The sequence below is a fragment of the Sinocyclocheilus grahami genome, unplaced genomic scaffold, assembly GCF_001515645.1.
Source record: "Sinocyclocheilus grahami isolate Dianchi unplaced genomic scaffold, SAMN03320097.WGS_v1.1 scaffold265.1, whole genome shotgun sequence".
In the NCBI taxonomy this organism is placed as follows: Eukaryota; Metazoa; Chordata; class Actinopteri; order Cypriniformes; family Cyprinidae; genus Sinocyclocheilus; species Sinocyclocheilus grahami.
In genome coordinates, this window is record NW_015505444.1 from 401,141 (window position 1) to 423,741 (window position 22,601).

A 22,601-nucleotide genomic window follows, 5' to 3' on the forward strand; every position below is an offset into this window, starting at 1 on the left:
TAGCAAATGCTTAAAAATAAAACATATAAAGTGTTCAGGCACCAACGGCACAGTTTCCAGAGAATAACCCATGTGTGTGACGTAAGAAGCATATGAAAACACTTTTGAATGGTTATCAGAAGTCTTTACTTGGTTTTGTTTAAAGCCATATTGCATACATTAGGCAAACTTCTGAACAAAAAGAAAAGTTCAAAAAAATCATAAAATAAAATCATATGAACACATACATATAAAAAAAAGATACTTTAACGCATAGGATTGTTTTTCTTGCAAACATACAAACAGTTTGCATGAGTCCGTGCTTTTTGTTCTTTCTCATTTTTTTTGTGTAAAATTATAAAACTTATAAACGTAAAATGTACACTTTATCTTTCAGATGAGCTCCAGCATACAGCTCAGAGTGAGTTAAGGCCATGATAGTGTGGGAACGTTGCTACGACAACAGTCATTATGACGTCATCATTCCCTTTGAGAAGTCGACCAATGGGGTGCAACGTGCAGGTCACCTGATCCAAATGCAACTCAGTCCAAAATGGCAAAAGTTTGTTCGTTTGAGTGTTAGAGTTTGTAGTTTCTATATCTTTGTGTAAAGTCTGTTGAGTGTAAGATTTCAGCAAGACGTTTATGGCGTCATATTCATAGTCTTTAAAAGCATATATAAGAAGTAGATTTTGTATATGACCTTTTTGGCATTTATTTCTGTGGGTATTGGCTCTAAAATGTCATTTTACATATTCTCTAACTCAGCTGGCACATTCATAAACAGTCGACTCTTCCCTGATTGGACGCAGTCGCTGAGTAAATAATGCACAAACCACATATTGCTTGTTATATCTTTTCATTCCCATAATGCCACTGCTTTATCAGAGGCACTGGCATCCACATGTTCATCATGTAGTCGTCGTTTATATGCATGCCCCTCCGTGCCTGTAGAGGGCAGTACATGAATGTCTTGACCTTGCAAAAACCGTTTGAGTGAGTGTATGATTCTAAGCACAGATGGCACTGTACGGTCCACAACTTCCCTTCATACGGACAAGAAACATTATTGCCCAAATAAAAATAATTAAATTATATATAAAAAAAATAATAATTTAGGCACTGGCATCCACATGTTCATCATGTAGTCGTCGTTTATATGCATGCCCCTCCGTGCCTGTAGAGGGCAGTACATGCATGTCTTGACCTTGCAAAAACCGTTTGAGTGAGTGTATGATTCTAAGCACAGATGGCACTGTACGGTCCACAACTTCCCTTCATACGGACAAGAAACATTATTGCCCAAATAAAAATAATTAAATTATATATAAAAAAAATAATAATTGAAAGCAGAACGACCACTTAGTAAAAATTTAATGAACATTTACTCACAAGTCAGCCTATCCACGATGTAGATGAGTTTGTTTCTTCATCAGATTTGGAGAAATGTAGCATTGCATCACTTGCTCAGCAATGAATGCTCTGCAGTGAATGGGTGCCGTCAGAATGAGAGTCCAAACAGCTGATAAAAACATCACAATATAGTATTAAGCTAACTGATGGACTGGAGTGTTGTGGATTACTGTGATGTTTTTATCAGCTGTTTGGAGTCTCATTCTGACGGCACCCATTCACTGCAGAGGAAGTGATGGAATGCTACATTTCTCCAAATCTGTTGAGATGAATAAACAAACTCATCAACATCTTCGATGGCCTGAGGGTGAGTACATTTTCAGCAAATGTTCATTTTTGGGTGAACTGTGCCTTTAAGAGTTCCTCTGTCTCGCTCAGGCTTGTTCTTTATCGGTTCTCCACAGCTGCTCCTTGACCTCCGGCGGCAGGGTGTTGAAGAGATCCTCTTCTACGATCAGCCCGGAGCGCTTGAGAAGGCGACATTCAGAGAGCTCCACCGGTAATCCCTCCAGCCGGTTCCCGCGGAGCTCCAGCTGCATGAGGCCGGTTAACTCTCCGAAACGTGACGGCAGCACCGTAAGGCAGTTATTTCCCAGATTCAGCGTCCGCAGCTTCTTACACTGGAACAACTCGGGTGGCAGCGTCTCGATCTGAAACAGAGAAAAACATGGTTAACACACAAGCTCTGCCATATGATTCTCTTTAATTAGGGTGTAAAGTGTAATCTAATGACAGAAAATAAAAAACAAACACTTTATTGTACATAACATTTATTAAAACCACAAAATAAATACATAAATAAATAAAATATTCCTCTTATGTATAATGCACAGGTCTCTGTGTTTCTGAAGAACAATATTTTTCTGCAATAAAAGGTTATTACATGCATTACATATTATCTTGTCAAAACAGAAAAATTTAGTTTATAAAAATTGTAAATGTAGTGTGTAAAATGTAATCTATAGACAGAAAGTAAGATAAACACTATACGTGCGTTTATGAAAATGTAGTTAAAATTAAAATATGTATTTTATAAAAACTGCAATTGCAACTTAAAATGTGGTTCGTTGTATTTGTTTGTAACGGTGCTATTTTAGCATAATTTGAGTTTTTATTTTTTTAAGTTTTTTTCAGATTTGGTTATTTTTCAGTTATTTATTTTTAGCTGAAATAAAATAAGTTTAAGTTTTTATTTTATGGATTTTATTTCAGCTTTAGTTTCAGTTAACTATAATAACCCTGATTTATATCAATGTCAATAAGGCTATATAATAATAATAATAATTATTAATTTAATTAATTATTAGTAGCAGTATTAACTAAAAATATTAACTTAATTAAATAAAAATATTTAACATTTAATTAAATTGTAGTCTTTGCTATTTGATAAATCATACTTAGTCATATTGCAATTTTGTTTTTATTTCAGTAGCTAATAAACTATTTTCAGTTATTTTTGTTAACGGAGTAAATATAAGTATGAGTAAAATAAGTCTTCATTTGATTTCAATTCATTCAGTCATTCAATCTGTGTTTTGTGCAGTATGTAATGGATAATGTACCGTCAGAGATCAGTCGGGTGATCAGGTGTCTTGCTCAGGGTTTATTTTGCGATAACGACCAGCTGATTGGTAAGAAACCCAAAACCAGCACAGCCACGCAGGCAATCGTTTGTGTAGCAAAACGGTCAGTTATCCAGTTTAACCACCATAATGCTACAATATTTGACCGCAGAATGCCACGACTGACCAATCAGAATCAAGTATTCCAGAGAGCTGTGTAATATAATCCATCCATAATAAACGATGGGCCCCATTTAAAGCCACTTGCTCGGCAGGGTGGAGACCCAGGAAACATATTATACACAGGAAAACCAATTATCTCCAGAGTAAGTGGCTAATTTTGGCCCACACACACACACACGCGCTCCAAAAAAAGCAAACATGTGCATCTAGTTATGGTCCGTCTTGACTCTCAACAAATAACACAAATAACACAAATTACACAACTAATTTAGATAATAACGAGCTAATGAAGGATCCGGGAAGGTTGTGTGTACAAATGCACACACTCCTCGACAGGAGGTCCCATAAACCCGCTATTTTCAGAAACATGCCACACACACTCTCCAACACGCACATTACTAAAAACAACCACAAGTGCATGGCAAACTCAAAACACATGAGAGACAGGTTGTGTGTGGTGCATCATAATGTTCAGCACTTTTATCGGTTTCCTTATCTGACACGCATCCAAAGAATTCAGATTGAACAAAACAATGGTGCCGTCTGATGCCGCTTACGCCCCAGAGAAAGCTCTGATGGCTGTCTGCTGGATTGGTATGCGTCAGACGCAGTTGGAGGGTGTGGAAACACTGGAGCTGCTGAGAAATCAGGCTTTAATGCAGCAAACAGAATTTCCGAAAGCACAACTGGAGCCACCTTTCTGACACATTGTCACTGGCACTGTGAGTCTGCAGTGGAGTGTAGAGGATTCTCATCCTGAAACACCAGCGACATACTATTTTATATTACAAATCTCAAAAATATTTGCTATGATTGCCATAATTGTAATTTAATTAGCATTAACTGGCATTACATGGCTGTGTTGCAATGATTGTAGAAAGGATGCGTTACCTGCAACAGTAAGCCAAAACAATGACTAAATGGCTATTTTGCTAATGAGCGATGTTAATCAATATGTCTGTGCAGCTTAAGTGACGCCAGCCGAAAAGTTAATTCAGATGTGAGCAAGTCAGTACATAATAAAAGATTATGAACACATTTTCTTCTTTGGTGTAACATGCACTGAGGAATCATTCACAATAAGACCAGGAACATGTACTGAAGTGTTAAAATTTAAAGCATCAGAAAAAATTATTATTATTATTATACATATTAATTTATATATATATATATATATGTATATATGTGTAACGGTTAATGTTACAAAAAATATATATTTTAAATAAATGCTGTACTTCAGCTTTGCCATCACTGTAATAAACAATATTATAATAATAAATAAAATAGCAATTATTTGTAATATAATTTTTTTTACATTACTGTTTCCTTATTGTCACTTTTGAGCAATTTAATGTGTACTCTTGCTGAATAAAATTATAAATGTTTTATTATTATTATTTTTAGATCCAAACTTTTGTATGGTAGTGTGTGTATATATATATACAGTGGGTACGGAAAGTATTCAGACCCCCTTAAATTTTTCACTCTTTGGTGTATACACTACCATTCAAAAGTTTGGAGTCTGTAAGATTTAAAAATAATAATAGTATAAAAATAATAATAGTACATCTGCAGCTTTCCAGGAAAAGATTCAAAACTCAAATACCAGCGTCTGATGAGATCTCACAGGAACATGAGGTGACGTGTACGTTCAAGTCTGCACACTTATGCTCTCACTCACTCTGTTGGCTGTCACTGCAAAGTACTGCAGGTTCTGCAGGAAGCCGATGTCTGCAGGGATGCTGGTCAGGTTGTTGTGGCTGAGGTCCAGGTAACGCAGCTTCCTGCAGAAGAAGAGCTGGGCAGGAATCTTCTCGATCTTGTTCCTGTTCAGGTAGAGGCGCTCCAGGTTGGTGAGGGTGCCAATCTGGATGGGGATGTAGGCGATCTGGTTATACCAGAGCTTGAGGCACACCAGTCTGTGGAGATGCTGGAAGCTGATGATCTCCTCGATGGTCTTCAAGTTGTTGTCCTTTAGATCGATCTCCTGCAGACAGAAGTTGATGTGCATGACAGAATAAGTGAACAGAGCCCAAGCGGCTTGTACAAGCATGAAAATACCTGTGGCCAAAGCATTAAGAAATGTACAATATTTATACAACGCAGCAAGTTAAAGACACTCAACAATCTGCTTTTACATTGCAAATAATTACACAACCTTGAATCATTTTAAAAAAATGACAAAAAAGACCTAACCTAACCTAGCATAGCATAACATATATACCTAATTTGATGATGCAGAGTTCAAAAATTCTAATAATTATGGAAAATGCATTACGGCACAAGCAAAGGTATTATACGCAGAGTTTTGTGCAGCTAGATGAAGGATGACTGAGATGACCTGTAGATTGTGCAGGCTGAATATGGAGTGCGGGATCCGCTCTAGATCACAGCGCAGCAGCTCCAGCTCCGTCAGGTTCACCATCTTCTTCAGACTGTTCAGAACCATCAGTTTGGTGCCTTCGTTATTGATGGAGAGCTTCTGCAAGTGAACGCCAACATCCGTCACCACCTGCAGGGGGAAAAAGACGTACTGGAATCATTATTTGGTCCTAAAGGAGTTGTAAAACACAATTCTGTGGGCATATATTCAGTTGTTAGATTCAGATTAAACACAGCACCAGAGGTAAGAACATTAGGATGGTATTAGAATTTCCACATCACTTTTTTTAATGTAGTAAACTGGATATAAACACATTTTTTGTAACACTTTGTTCAGAATATTTAAAAATTACCTACAACAATAGCATAACTACAGAAGTAGGGATGCATGATATATCGGCCACCATATCGGTATCGGCCGATAAATGCTAATTTTTTCTGTTATCGGTATCGGCCTCAATATACAAAAATACTGTATATATATAATATTATATCAATTAAATTATGATGTTAATTTTTTTATTTATATAAATATTTTAATGCATACAAATAATTATATAGACAGATAGATCTTTTATCAAAACCTTTTACCAAAAGGTAAAAGGAAAGTTTTCTAAAAAATATTTAAATATTATATTACTGACATTTATATTAACAATATATTTATTATTTCCATTTAAATTATATATATATATATATTTATGTGTTCATATTAAATTTTGTTACAAAATTTCAATAAAAGATAATAATAATGGGCACTAATAAACCATGCACAACAAGACAAGGAACATGTATTAAAACAGCAAATAAGGTAAATTTTGACTTTAATTAGCATGGTATTACCATCATAAAATACACACAGTAAGAACGACATGACAAGGTGCCTTTCTGAATGCGTTGATGAATTTCTGTGAGTAACTTCATCTCACCTGAGGCAGTTTAGTGAGGTTGCTCTTCAGCCGCAGGACCTTGAGCCTCTTGAGCTCCCGCAGGCCGTCGATGACGATGAATCGGTTGTTATCTGCGCTGAGGTTTCCGGTCAGATGAAGCTCGCTGAGGTTCTTGAGGCTGTAGATCCATAGTGGGATCTCCTTAATGTCTGTGAACTTTATGTGTAGTGATTTGAGGTTCTCGCGGAGGAAGGCCAGAGCAGGAGCCTCGATTTTGGCCGGTGTGTGGTAAAGCCACATCTCCCTCAGGTTACACAGCTGTGCGATTATGGGCGGGATCGTAACATCAGGGATCAGCTCCAATTTCAGCACCTGCAGGAAACACAAAGAATACATTTACTTGCAGTTAAAGCAACCAATGGTGTGCGACTGGAGTGGGACTCTCTTTTTTCTACCAATAGCATAGAGGATATTATTCCAGAAACCTCATTATTTTTGCAATTCCGTGACATTAGTGGCACAGAAATTACACACTTTGCCTTTAAGAACTATATTAATAATATATAATTATATATACAGTCATGGCCAAAAATATCGGCACCCTTGGTAAATATGATCAAAGAAATTAATCTGCATTGTTAATCCTTTTGATCTTTTATTAAAAAAATTCACAAAAATCTAACCTTTCATTGGATAATAAGAATTTAAAATGGGGGGAAATATCATTATAAAATAAATGTTTTTCTCTAATACACATTGGCCACAATTAACGGCACCCTTTTATTCAATACTTTTTGAAACCTCCATTTGCCAGTTTAACAGCTCTAAATGTTCTCCTCATTTTAAATTCTTATTATCCAATGAAAGGTTAGGTTTTTGTGATTTTTTTTAATAAAAGATCAAAAGGATTAACAATGCAGATTAATTTTCACAGCCTTCTTTGATCATATTTACCAAGGGTGCCGATATTTTTGGCCATGACCGTATACTAGTAGCAGTATGCTTTGGCAATATTGTATTTTATATAGGGCTGTCAAAAAAATTTGAATTTCGAATATTCGTCGAATTTAAAATAAAAGTCCACATACGAATGCAAAAATGTTGCACTTGAATCTTAGGTGTGCGTTAAGGAGGCAGCCTTATCAGCGGCCCACGAGATGCGAAGACGATGTAAGTGTCGTTGCATTTGAATGTTTTTGTTAGTCTATCCAGTTGAAGCCAATAGATGCGGTGCTGCTGCGTTGTTAATTACAAATATTGCGTGAAAAGAGAACATCAATGCGGAGAAGATCTTGTTTACGTCAAAACTGAAACCAAGCCGTTCATACAGAACGCATATTTCACGCATTTTCCATCTCTCACCGTTGCACTCGCGTCTCGCACAAAAGAGCCGCATGTTTAGAAAGCCATGTAAAATTAATGCAAGTTCAACTTTGAAAAAACATCTCTCGAGACTTTATGGTGGGTTTTTCCCCCATCCCACTGCAACTCGTGTTTTTAAATGAAAAATATACTCCGTGTTATTGGCTTTCCGCACTTTGTATTAAACGATGCATACATACATGATGCTGTTTTGTTTATAGTTGTTTAAGCAACTTAATTTTAATTGGTTTATAAACATTATGCACTTTTTTTTCACAGATAGTCATGTTATCTTATGCTTTGAATAAACGTGCATTAGTAATATTTTGCTTGATGCGCCCTCTTGTGGCCTCAGGAGAGAAGCCAAAAGCTTTTCTTCACCCTAACTGAAATTATGCATTTTCAATTCAAATTTAATTCGAATTTTGATCATATTTAAGTACAAAATTCTAATTTAGTTTTTCAGCCATTTTGACAGCCCTACAGTCATGCCAATAAAGAAGTTCTGAATTTGAATTATAATATTACATAATATAATTGTATTATATCATATTAATTTTAATTATAGAATTTTCTTTTTTGACCAATTGCATTGAGGAAATTATTCCAGAAACATAATTATTTTTGCGATTCTGTTTGGTTACGTTAGTGGCACAGAAATGTCACTTTGCCTTTAAGAATTACAAATCTGAAAGAAAAAAAGCAAGCTATGCATGAGGAAACAGCTCTAACTTCCTTCTAAGCAGCTGTGAAAAATAAAACATGATCTTTCAGAGGCCTCCTAACACCCGCAAGCGGTTACTTAAGGGGAAGCGTTTTCAGACTCGTGTGTAAGGCTGCATGATTTGGGGTTTTATTTAAAATTGTGATTTACTGCTCCAGATTGTAGAGCTGCACAATTTGGTCAACATTTTGTGCTTATATCAATATGACCATAAAACAACAATAACAATACTCGTTATCATCATTGTTATTTTAAATTAGTTTTATTTTAGTTCTAATTTAAATTAAATTTTATTTCAATAAATTATTTGTAGGGCTGCATAATTTGGTCAAACATTTTGTAATATACATCATAAAAAAACTATTTTATTTATTAGTATATGAAGTAAGTATAAAAGTATACATTATAAATATTTGTATTAAATATATATGTAATAATATTTTTGGCATCGCCTGATATGGAGTATAAAAGTATAAATTATAAATATATTTATTAAATATATATTGGTATTTACGTAAGGATGTAAGGCAGTACTTTTCAGCACTGGCTAAAATAACTATATTTTACTTATTACTAGTAAATGAATTAAGAATAACATTATAAATGATAAATATGTTTATTAAATATTAATATTTGAATATTTATGAAACAATATTTATCAATATTTCAGTATTGGATGAAACAGTCAATTGCACATAGTTATTATTATTTTATTGATTGTCTATTCTCTTTATTATTAGTGTTATATTTCATTTGATTATATGCATGTCTGTACTTTTTCTTTGCACTGGAAGCTCCTGTCACCAAAACACACTTGGCAATAAAGCCCTTTCTGATGCAGAAAAAATAGGTATATTTTATTTATTAGTATTTGAAGTATATATTCACAAATTGTATATACATTCATATTTAAGCATATTTAATCACAATGCAAATCTGTGATTGCACTCTACACTAATGCTGCCTTTGAATTTTGCCAAAAGAAGGTATTTTGGAGGAATGAACTTAAAAATAGTGTGCCTATGATGCCTTGAAACGCTCACCACAGAGGCACCTCATTAGGATTTTAGAACACAGTGCTGTTCGCTAGACGTCTTGCTTGTGACTTGAGACCAGCTCTTAAATAAATCATATGAACACACCTTCTCAAACAGCGCCTTGGCCTGCTCTCCTTCCTTCTTTTCCAAGACGCCCGTCTCCGAACGGTCCACGATGCCCTGCTCGATGCGGGACTTGGTCCTCTGCAGCATGGGAACGCTTGCTTCCACATCCTGGTCGCTGACACTGGAGGTTTTCTTATCCATCGAGCCGTTCATCTTCCCCGCCGGCTTCGGATCGCTCTCCTCCACCACCGTCTCAGAAAGCGCCCGCGTCGTCCACGGCGAGTCGAAACACTTCAGCAGGATCGACACGAAATGCTCCAGCTTCGAACTGGTCCGCGGAAACTTAAACCAGAAGTTACTACACGCTAGAAAGATCAGCGTGTGCAGCAGCACCAGATACGGGAAGTACTTTGCGAACCAGTGCAGCTTGTTCTCGTAACACACGGCGTCCACGTAGTTGTACTGGTGTCTGTCGAGGTCGTACTGGATGCCCTTTGGCTCGGCGTTGAGCGGCACGCTGACGTTGAGTTGTTCGCAGGTCTGGTTGACGACCCATTTGCACGGCAGGCAAATCATTTTGTCCTGCGTGACCTGCAGCGTGCCACCGAACACCGCGATCATCAGCATGACGATGGAGATGTAGTCTGTGAACACGTCCCACCATGGTTTCAGGATACGATACGCCGGCTGTGTATCAGCGAAGTATCGCAACTCAGTGATGGGAATCATGACAGTTTACCTGAGAAACAAAGAACGTGAGTGAAAAATGACAAACCGGTAGTGACAATCAAATAATAACTCATCAAATGTGACCCTGGACCACAAAACCAGTCATAAGGGTAAATTTTTTTTTAAATTGAGATATAAGCTTTCCATTGATGTATGGTTTGTCAGGATAGGACAATATTTGGAGAGATACAACTATTTGAAAATCTGGAATCTGAGGGTGCAAAGAAATCTAAATATTGAGAAAATCGCCTTTAAAGTTGTCCAAATGAAGTTCTTAGCAATGTATATTACTAATCAGAAATTAAGTTTTAATACATTTACAGTAGGAAATTTACAAAATATCTTCATGGAACATGATCTTTACTTAATATCCTAATGATTTTTGGCATAAAAGAAAAATCTATAATTTTGACCCATACAATGTATTGTTGGCTATTGCTACAAATATCCCCCAGCGACTTAAGACTGCTTTTGTGCTCCAGGGTCACAATGTCCACGTCATTTCTACCTAATGAAATAAATGAAATCAAATGAAATAAAAAATAAATTTTTAGCATAAGGTAATTTCCAAGCCTTTCATATCATTCTCAACCTTTTACAAATGGTAATTTCTATCTAGAAAAATTAATTAATTAATTAAAAAACCAAAACATTTTGCATAAGCGGGGTCATTTCTATGTCATTTCACATCATTCTCAACATTTTGTAAAAGGTCTACCAAAAATAAAATAACAAAAATTTAGCATGATGTAATTTCTAAGCCTTCATATGATTCTCAATCTTTTGCGAAAGGTAATTTAATTTCTACCTAAAAGTAAAGTTTAAGTAAATAAATAATATATATATATATATATATTGCATATGGTCATTTAATTCTAAGTGTTGAAAGTATGATTCTCAAGGTAATTTCTAAAATAAAATAAATAAATAGAAATATTTTTTGAGCCTTTAATATCATTCTCAATCTTTTGCAATTAATAAATAATAATAAATTAATAAATAATAAATTATATAAATTATTAATAATATAAATAACTAATAAAATAATTAATTTCTAAGCCTTTAATATTTTTATTTCCTAGCCTTTTATATCATTCTCAAGCTTTTGCAAAAGGTTATTTTTACAAACAAGGAAACAAGGTCATTTCTTGTTCAAAAGGTAATTTCTACCTGTGAATAAAATAAATAATAAAACAATCAAAATATTTTGCAGAAAGACAATGAAACCATTTTTGCATTGTGAGTGTGACATAATTTTCATGACTATTAAGCACATTCAACTTCCTGAAAGACAAACATTTTTTCCCCTTGGAATAACATTCACTGTTAAATTGTTCTCAGAAAGACCAGCAATGTTAAAACAGTAAACGGAAGAAACAGACATCTGCTGAAATCTTCCTAAACTGTGTGAGAAAATACATGACCTTTAACCCTGTTCTGTTCTGTCTGCCGCCCCTTTCACTTCACTTTATGGAGTCTCCTGTCTTTCTCTTACAGTAGCTTGAGTCAGAGCTCAGATGATGGACACAGGAAGTGGCTGGAATGAGTCGGCAAAACATCCTCAGCTGTACGTGTTTGTGAGAGTACAGTTACAGAGGACAAAAATACTCCATTAAAATCACACACACGTCCCACAAAATTTTAGCAGGCATTTTCAAGGTATGATGCATGTATACACATCAAGCAGAGCTCTTGACTTTATAAATGCCGTTTATGCCCAGAGGTTTCTGTCTGGGGACTGATTTTTTGGAGCCACAACATCATTAGGGTTGCCAGATTGGGGCTCAGAATTAACAACAGCTGCCGTGTCTGCTATAAGCCAAACAAGAAATGCATCCCAAATCATAGTTGCATCCCAAATCATAGTTCTGATGGATCCGTTCATGTTTTGAACATTATTTCTTAAAAAAAGCAGAGCATGGTGCTAACGGCACCAAGTTTATGGGGTTTGATTTTGTTAAGAGAATGTATGTAATGATTTAAAAGGAAATATGTAAGTTGAATAAGTGTCTGCCACATGTGTAAATGCACATGCATTTTCAGCTAATATTGCCCAATTCCTTCCTGTTTTCAAAAGTTTTTTTTAAAAAATATTTTTGAAAGAGGTCTCTTCTGCTCACCAAGGCTGCATTTATTTGATAAATATTGTTAAAAATATGAAATATTATTACTATTTAAAGTAACTGATTTCTATTTGAATATATATTAAACTGTAATTTATTTCTGTGATCAAAGCTGAATTTTCAGCATCAATACTCCAGTCTTCAGTGTCACATGATCTTCAGAAATAATTCTAATATGCTGATTTGCTGCTCAAGAAACATTTCTAATTTTTATCAATGTTGAAAACAGTTGAGCTGCTTATTATTTTTCGTGGCAGCTGTGATGTTTTTTTTTTAAGGATTTTTTTGATGAATAGAAATGCTCAAAAGAACATTTATTAGATTTTTTTGAACATTATAAATGTCTTTACTGTAACTTTTGATCAATTTAACGCATTCATGCTGAATAAAGGTATCCATTTCTTTAAAATAAAATACACAATTCCAGTGTAAACGCATGTGAATTAAGAAACAACCCCATGACTATATGACTATGCAACCTTTCTGGACGATTCATTAACAGAATGAAAGCTAAAAATAAATCATTTTCCAAAATGTCAAAGCACCATGAAAGAAGTCCTCTGAAAAAGCTTTGTGGGAGGAACAGACCAAAATGTAAGCTGTAACTGCCTTGAGTTAAAATATTCCTTTAAATCATGGAAATTCTATACAAGAGAGGAATGAGTAGCGGACACAAGCATTAGGAGACCAATAGAAATGGGAGGTGAGAGGGAGAGAAGGGACACAACACGAGTGAAAAGATGAAGAAAGAAAGAGATATGAGGCGTCCAGACAGATAATTCATCATTTCCTACCCTCAATCAATCATTCCGGGATTTAGACGACCACAGAAACCTAACAACCGTCAGTGTAGACCGTAGTCTGGAATCAGTGACTCGAGAACCGCTCCAGCTAACATCTATACTTAGACTCAGAAAGGCTGGGAATTTTCCATTTGGGATTTAGGAGCTGGAGTGAAAATGCAGAAAAGGCCCCCGCAATTGTTTATTGAGAGACCTTGTAAAAATTCCACGTTGAGCTGAAATGACTCCCAAGTTAGTAGAGCACCTCTGTTTCCAAACATCCTCAGCTGGAGTATACAGCACGGCCAAAGAGTAGATGCTTTAAAAGATGTTGTTTTGCTAATTTAGGTAAACTAGTTCAGATAAAGCCATCTGGCTGTATTAACTGATATATATAGATATATATATACACATTTGTATCCGAAACAGCCCCTGTGCCTATGTGGGGCCCCTTTACGGGCTTATGAGCCAATTAAAACCTGGTTAGAAGAGTGCAGTTATTTTACTAAAAGAGCAAAAACTTCTCATAAACTCAAGTCATTTCTAGAAGCTAGAATATCACAGACACTTGAAAGTGGACGCTTTTGACTTGGGCTTTTAGTAACAGTGTTATTTATACACTTGCATATAATTTCTTCATATTTTTAATTACTTTTTATATTTTAAATTTAAATTTTAGTTTGTTTAGCAATTGTGTTACATGCTTTTTCATTTTTTATAATATTTATGTTTAAATGGATAAGCTTATAAGGTATAGGTTTCCATTTCAATTTTATTTCAGTTTAGTAATTTTGTTTTTGCTTTTGTCATTTGAATTTTTTCACATTTGTTATAGTGGATGTTTTGAAGTTAAAACAATATGCTTTCATATTAATTTTAGTTTTAGTAATTTTTTTTACATGATTTTGTCTTTTTATTATTTTAAATATTTCAGTTTTGATGAATACATTTAAATTTTTGTTTAAGTTCTTTTGTTACATGCTTTTGTAATTTTTATTTATTTATTTATTTTTAATTCATTTTGCATTATTGACACTATTTTCCTAATTAATGCTGTTCAGTTGCTTTGTCACAATCTGTATTGTTAAAAGCGCTATATAAATAAAGGTGACTTGACTTGACTTAATTGTTTTGTTTCGATATGTTTATAAGTTTTCATTTTAATTTTATTTTAGGTTTAGTAATTTTGTTGCATTCTTTTTTATTTAAATTTTTAATTTATGATTTAAATATTTTTGTTTAGCTTTTTTTCCAGTTTTAGAAGTTTTAGTACGTCAACCTAAACTTCAGTTAGTTGTCATGGTAACATTTCAAAGTTTTTCATCTAGTCGGAAAAAGATTGGTGGTTTCAGCTTTACTTCTATTAACATTTCTATTACCAGTTTTTATTAGTTTTAGTTAACAATAACAACACTTGCAACCACATAGCAACCAAAAACCACTCAGAAAACGCCATAGAAAATAACCATGACACCTCTTTACATTAACACCTTATCTCCGAAACACACACTCTCTATGCTAAATATTCACACAAAGATAAAAACTGTCCACATTTACTGACTCTTTTGGTGTTCAAATTACCATATTATTATCTTGATTCCTCATGTCTTTCCATATAAAGAAAGCAAAAGCTGTCAAAAATTGCTTACACTGCATGAAAAAAAATAGCTTGTGCATGAATTTGGCGCTTGACAATGGATCACGAGCATCTTAGACATTCTGCTAAACATCTCCTTTTGTGCTTCAATAAAGAAGTCATATGGAGTCATAAGAGAAAGTAAATGACAGAACTTTGAAAAACGCACACTAAAGATGTCCCTTGAGTTCACGGGTCTCAGTTGAGAGTCTATTAACAATTAACAAACACCAACCTTCGTACACACAGACACAAACACTTCACATATACACACAAACTGCCTCCTTCGCAAAGCTGGAAGGATTTCAAAAGCATCTTCTAAACAGACAATTTACTCATGTCCTTCAGAAAGTGTAAACAAGATGCTGTGTGTGTGTGTGTGTTGAGGATCAGCTTCTTTCCTTTAGGAGCGATTGGAGACGTGTTGTTTTAACACAAGGCCCGTTGAGAGTGTTAGTCTCCGTCCGGCTCCTCACACTGTCTGCTGATCCAGTCTAGACCAGCGCTGGCCGTCCATGAGACGTCTTTTCCATTACAATAACCTTTAGCAACACCACACACACACACACATTTACCGTGTGCTTGCTTGAGATAAAAGCCTCTTTCTTTGAATTTAATTACACTTGACATTTTCCTCAGCGTTCTGGATTCCACACGAAACAACCCATTCCTCATCACAGTAACGAGGATAATACTTCATACAGCAAAAATAGCTCAGTTCTTTCCCTCATAATGTATGTTAAAATTATAAATACTTTCATAACGCAAGCAGTATTGACTTCTCTCATAACCTCCAGAAAGCAACGTCATCGCACGGAAAAAAAGCCCATCAGCAAAAGCTGGAACGAGCTACTGAGAGAGAAACTTTCTCGGCACAATAACCTTTAGCAACACCACACACACACACATTTACCGTGTGCTTGCTTGAGATAAAAGCCTCTTTCTTTGAATTTAATTACACTTGACATTTTCCTCAGCGTTCTGGATTCCACACGAAACAACCCATTCCTCATCACAGTAACGAGGATAATACTTCATACAGCAAAAATAGCTCAGTTCTTTCCCTCATAATGTATGTTAAAGTTATAAATACTTTCATAACGCAAGCAGTATTGACTTCTCTCATAACCTCCAGAAAGCAATGTCATCGCACGGAAAAAAAGCCCATCAGCAAAAGCTGGAACGAGCTACTGAGAGAGAAACTTTCTCGGTGAATGTATATTCTCTGACTCTGAACAGACAGTTAGATTTATGTGCATTACAGTCTGTGCTCCCTTGAGTTGCCAAAAAATACGGGACAAGATATGACACCTCTACATTAGAATATGGCAGAATATCCTCTATAGTGGAATTGTTAAATAAATTGCTATATGGCAAAAAATTTAATACTGCTATAATGGAACATCTGATCATGATAAGGAACCTTCCATAATGGAACATCATGATCACTACATGGAAAAAACTCTTCTATAATGGATCATCTTGATCACTACGGTTTATAATTGAGAGCGTTAATAAAACATCTTGATCAGTACATAGCAAAAAACCTTATAATGGAACATCTTGATCACTATATAGTAAAGAACCTTCTATAATGGAACAGCTTGATCACTAATATAGCAAAAAAACTTCTATAATGGAACATCTTGATCACTATATAGTAGGGCTGCACGATAAATCGCATGCGATATTTAATGCACATCTTGTCAGAAAGCCGGTTCTGTAATCAGCGGTAAATCTCCATCACGTGCATGCTTTCACATTGAGCAGCATTAACTACACAGAGCCGTTGTTCAATGAACAATGGCTCTGTGTAGTTAATGCTGCTCAATGTGAAAGCATCTTGATCACTATATAGTAAAGAACCTTCTATAATGGAACATCTTGATCACTATATAGCAAAAAACTTCTATAATGGAACATCTTGATCACTATATAGTAAAGAACCTTCTATAATGGAACATCTTGATCACTATATAGCAAAAAACTTCTATAATGGGACATCTTGATCAATATATAGCAAAGAACCATCATTTTGGATCAGATCTAGAAAACCTGAAGTCTGATAGAAATAGTTTTGTTTTTGTGGACAGCACTGGAGAGGTACAATAAAAACAATCACAATGGTCCCCATGCTGGTTTGCTGAATCTAAAACCGTAAATACATTGTAAACTATTTATTCGCACATTATATTCTTGTTTTGGAAAAACTGCACAGCATATTACAGATCATCACTACCTAGAGCTCTACAACATTGTTCTAATGCCTTCCTGAAAAAAGAACATCATATTATTGACAACATCTTATATAGCAAAAAACTTCTATAATGGGACATCTTGATCAATATATAGCAAAAAACCTCTATAATGGAACATCTTGATCACTATATAAGAAAAAACTTCTATAATGGGACATCTTGATCAATATATAGTAAAGAACCCTCTATAATGGAACATCTTGATCACTATATAGCAAAACACTCCTATAATGGAACAGTTAGATGCCTATATAGAAAAACCTTCTATAATGGCACATCTTGATCAATATATAGCAAAAAACCTCTATAATGGAACAATAGAAATGGTTTTGTTTTTGTGGACAGCACTGGAGAGGTACAATAAAAACAATCACAATGGTCCCCATGCTGGTTTGCTGTATCTAAAACCGTAAATACATTGTAAACTATTTATTCGCACATTATATTCTTGTTTTGGATGTGAAAGCATCTTGATCACTATATAGTAAAGAACCCTCTATAATGGAACATCTTGATCACTATATAGTAAAGAACCTTCTATAATGGAACAGCTTGATCACTAATATAGCAAAAAAACTTCTATAATGGAACATCTTGATCACTATATAGTAAAGAACCTTCTATAATGGAACAGCTTGATCACTAATATAGCAAAAAAACTTCTATAATGGAACATCTTGATCACTATATAGTAAAGAACCTTCTATAATGGAACAGCTTGATCACTAATATAGCAAAAAAACTTCTATAATGGAACATCTTGATCACTATATAGTAGGGCTGCAATAGCAAAACACTCCTATAATGGAACAGTAAGATGCCTATATAGCAAAAAACCTTCTATAATGGCACATCTTGATCAATATATAGCAAAAAACTTCTATAATGGAACATCTTGATCACTATATAGTAAAGAACCTTCTATAATGGAACATCTTGATCACTATATAGTAGGGCTGCATGATAAATCGCATGCGATATTTAATGCACATCTTGTCAGAAAGCCGGTTCTGTAATCAGCGGTAAATCTCCATCACGTGCATGCTTTCACATTGAGCAGCATTAACTACACAGAACCGAAAACCGTAAATACATTGTAAACTATTTATTCGCACATTATATTCTTGTTTTGGAAAAACTGCACAGCATATTACAGATCATCACTACCTAGAGCTCTACAACATTGTTCTAATGCCTTCCTGAAAAAAGAACATCATATTATTGACAACATCTCACAACTGTATCTGACCTGTTTTATCTTACTGGAATGGTTTTGAAGCCTGTGAGTGAACACACATGAAATAAACTCTTCTTCCGTACAACATTTTGTCCCGAGTCCCATGAACTCCAGGTGCATCTCGCAAACACACACAAAGGGTCTGTTGTTTAACTCACTCTCGGTTTAGTTTCCCCAAGGGCATGCTGTCCCCATCTGCTGCTAACAGCTGGTATTAAAGGGTTAGTTCACCCAAAAATGAAAATTAGGCTGTGTTTTACTCACCCCCGAGGCATCCTAGGTGTATATGGTTTTCTTCTTTCAGACGAATCCAGTCGGAGTTAGATAAAAAATTGCCCTGGATATTTTGGGATGTGGCCGAAGCGTGAAACAAATAACACGTTATACGGAGCCACTAAAAGGTAAGCCGCTTGCTAGCGGTAGCCTGTTGCATTACAGTACATTAAAGTTCACTTACCACATACACAGAGTAAGGAGAAATGTCTGATAGGACGATGGCGAATGATTTGCAGATCCTGAGCACCAATGACAAACATCTAATCTTGCCAAATGTGTGGCAAGTACTGCCGCTCCTTGTGATCGCGAATCTCAAAAGTGAAAGTGAAAGTAAAATGAGAGCGCGCAATCGAAAAAGATTTCAATAACGGCTCCCTGATGCCCGCAATTTATATACAGTCGCCTATACTTACCCAACGATATAATTGCGAGAAAAAGTATTGAAGTATTTTTTATCCTCCCATCTCGTAGGCTATTTATTCCCTTTAGGGTTTCCGTAGTACACTTAATTTCCTTTCCGAACACGGAACTGGGATGCGGCGGATTGCGGGGGAGGGGATCACGATGTCAGCTTAACATCGTGATGTCTGTCAGCCATCGGCGATGGACAATGGCATCTTCTATCGGCCCAACCCTAACTCCGACTGGATTCGTCTGAAAGAAGAAAGTCATATACACCTAGGATGCCTCTGGGGTGAGTAAAACACAGCCTAATTTTCATTTTGGGGTGAACTAACCCTTTAAAGATGGACGCAACCCAAACACACAAAAACATCACACTCTGTCCTCCTGTCAACAAAAGAGCTCAACAAAACGGAGACACAGAGAGAGAAATTAGCTTTTAACGTCTCACATTGTCTTCGCAGGCCCATGAGAGCAATAGATCGGCCAAAATGATCATTTACAGAAGCCTGACATGATGATGTGTTTGTTGAAATCCTATGTCTCCTCTATGGAAACGGTTTTATAATCACACTGAAATAAATGCTGGCTATTTTTCACTGCTAAATCAAACTACCTAAATGCCAGCAAGACTGACTCAAAGTATAGAGATGGAGTTAAATCACTCAAAGCAAATAAACATGCACATTTGAGTATTAAACCACACTTTCAGCAGAGGAAAGTGGGATAAAAAGCCCTGTCTGTAACATGTTACCAGTTACCACAGAGAATAATTTGCACTTACTAAGCAAAAGATGCATTTACAGTAATGGGAAAAACATTACACTGAGACATTTCCACAGAGAAATGGAACACCCCAATTCACTGATCCGAATGAAAGAATGATTCATTCTCGAATCAGACATCTCCAATTTTCCCACGAACATGCCAAGGAGAGCTAGGGCAGATATCAAGATTTTCTGTAAACAATGACTTAAACTATACTGCTTCTAACAAAAAGCTCTGCAAGTGCAGTTTATTACACTACACAGGTTTCTTTCCAATTATTTCTAAATGTCTGATTTTCACATTTTTAAATATCTTAGATATTTTTGTTAATCTATGACACTTACTTGAATTTTATATAAAATTATATATATAAAACATGAAATCTATATATTTTTATTTTATTTTGTTATATAATTAATATATTTTTATTTTATTTTGTTATATAATTAATATATTTTTATTTTATATTACATATAGCATATAGTAGTATTATATTTACTATATAATTTAGAATATATTTTCTGATTATATATCATTATACATCGAGTTTCATATAATAAAAATGTATATATTATTTATATTTCATATAAATTCTATATTTTACATTTAAAATGTATTATAATTAGTTTTACATATATTTATATTTTATATAAACTGTATATAGGCTGATCCAGTTTTTGAGATCTCAGTGGCTCTATCTAATTTGTGAATGAATCATTTTGAGAACCGGTATAAACCGATTCACTAAAAAGAATGATTCATTCATGAATCAGACATCTCTAGTTTAAACTATGATCCGTTTCTCATAAAAAGCTATCGCATGACTTCAGATGTCTTGGAATAGGAATACAGTGCACAAGAACTACTTTTACTGATTTCTTCCATGCAAGAAAGACATGACCGTGTATATAGTTTGTGCATTCGTTCGGTTGTCCTGATGCATTTAGTGAGTTAATGGGGTCAGAGGTGTTGTGTGTGGCGTCCCGCAGACACACAGGCTTTGGGTTTTACACACCACACTCCTGCTCAGATCAAGCATGCTTCCTGGAACGCATGCTCCAGCAAAACAAAGACAACTTCACACACGTGGAGAAAAAACATCAGGCCCACACTTGCTCAAAACACACATCTCTCTCGCCTCAGGGTCCAACTTTAACCCTCATCCAAAGCAGATCATCTGCCATGGCCTATACCTTGTTCTAGGACAAAACACACTAAATTTGAATGAAAGAAAACGAAGGAAAATGCATCATAAAAGCAGTCTGTGCTATTTTTTTTAAGTCGTACGACAGCTTAGTGTAAAAAACAGATCCAAATTTATGTAAAGTGTTCAGTTGCATAATGACGGTACACTCTTCACACTTCTGAGGTTTAAACCTACAACCAACAGGTTACTAGCCCAGATTTTTAACCACTAAGCCACAACACGCCCAGCAGGGAGTGTCTCGAAATCAATTAATTTCTACATTAAGTAGAGAAAAATACTTGCATTTTTATTTCTGTACTGGATCTGGATGTATCATCAATGTCAAGCTAACGGTCTAATGCAGGGTTTTTAAAATATTTTAGGTGCTACGGACCCTCAAATATAATCATCATAATCCTCATGCAAGGGACCTCACATCCTAAAATTTTAAAATGCAGCTATATATTCCTATGTATAAACACCCAATTAATACTGTGAAAATTATTATTGTAAATATGTGCGATATTAGGAAAATATTTAGTTTCCATTACATTACAGCACTTTTCTACTCACCATAGTTCTGTTTTTTTTGTTTTTTTTTACATTAGTAATTATTTGTTAGTCATTTTCCATGTGTTTTAATGAAATGCATTTATATAGTTTTTAATTATTTACTTTATTTTTACTCTTAATTGTTACCCCCTAGTGCTCCCTTGTGGGTCTCCGGACCCTTGGTCTAAGGGGCCCTATAATATAAATAAATGAGATGTTACATTAATCAGATCAGATCAGATCCAGAGCTAAACAAACATACACAAACATAGGAAACACAACACATAAACATAAGCACATAACATAATAACTCAGACTAACTTAAGACACACAAAGTTTAGCCTGCCTACACACACACACACACACACACACACACACACACACACACACACACACACACACACAGTGCTAGACCTGCAGTCTAATGGGTTTCCGTGGGTGGAAAATTAAAGCTTGTCTCTTTGGTCTCTTAAAAGCATCTTGTGCTGTCGAACACACCCTAAACGCGTTTAAAGCCCTGAGAAACACACACACATCCAGCTCAACTCACCGGCCTCGTTACTGAGTGGATCTCTAGCTCCTGTGGCGCATAACTGATACATGTCTTTCCTCCGGTCCACGATCCACAAGCGGCAGCCTCACACTCCCGCAGCCCGAGGAAAGAGTTGAGGAACGCGGATAAACCACGCCCAGGAACTCGCGTCAGCCGGGCCGCGCGGGACGCGTGAGCTCGAATTCTACTACGGCGAAGGCTCGGCTTATTAACATTAATGACGTAACGTTACGTTGGAGCAGTAGACGCACCTGATTGGCTGAAAGAAACTTGATGGACCCTAGCTCTGGCTGTATCTATTAACGGTGCTTCATTTGCATGGCAATACTAAAAAAACCGCGAAGTTACAGTTTATTTATTTTGATATATCTTCAAATATATTTTTGTTAGTGTGTGATATTTCCTTTATTATTACCAGAATATTTATTTTATAAAACGCAACTATATTTTATAACATACAATATGTAAAACAAAACATTTTTAATTGAATTTGATATATTA

At 35.4% G+C, this 22,601-nt stretch overlaps 1 protein-coding gene across 1 annotated transcript; it reads right to left on the reverse strand.

Moving 5' to 3' along the window:
* Positions 1 to 1,688: 1,688 nt before the first annotated feature.
* On the reverse strand, positions 1,689 to 22,280 carry LOC107599393 (volume-regulated anion channel subunit LRRC8A-like). The gene is made up of 6 exons (XM_016290973.1): positions 22,098 to 22,280; positions 9,638 to 10,337; positions 6,449 to 6,781; positions 5,479 to 5,649; positions 4,819 to 5,124; positions 1,689 to 2,042 (listed from the first exon to the last, which is right to left on the reverse strand). Exons 2-6 carry the CDS (start codon positions 10,325 to 10,327, stop codon positions 1,767 to 1,769), a joined length of 1,776 nt encoding a protein of 591 aa, XP_016146459.1. The 5' UTR covers positions 10,328 to 10,337; positions 22,098 to 22,280; the 3' UTR covers positions 1,689 to 1,766.
* Positions 22,281 to 22,601: the final 321 nt, after the last annotated feature.

Coding starts and splice junctions, on each gene's coding strand:
- LOC107599393 (XM_016290973.1), bottom strand. CDS start 10,327: ATGATTCCCATCACTGAGTTGCGATACTTCGCTGATACACAGCCGGCG. Junction 6,782..9,637: donor CCAAGGCGCTGTTTGAGAAG/GTGTGTTCATAT, acceptor TGTTTCCTGCAG/GTGCTGAAATTGGAGCTGAT. Junction 5,650..6,448: donor ACCTCACTAAACTGCCTCAG/GTGAGATGAAGT, acceptor TTCCCCCTGCAG/GTGGTGACGGATGTTGGCGT.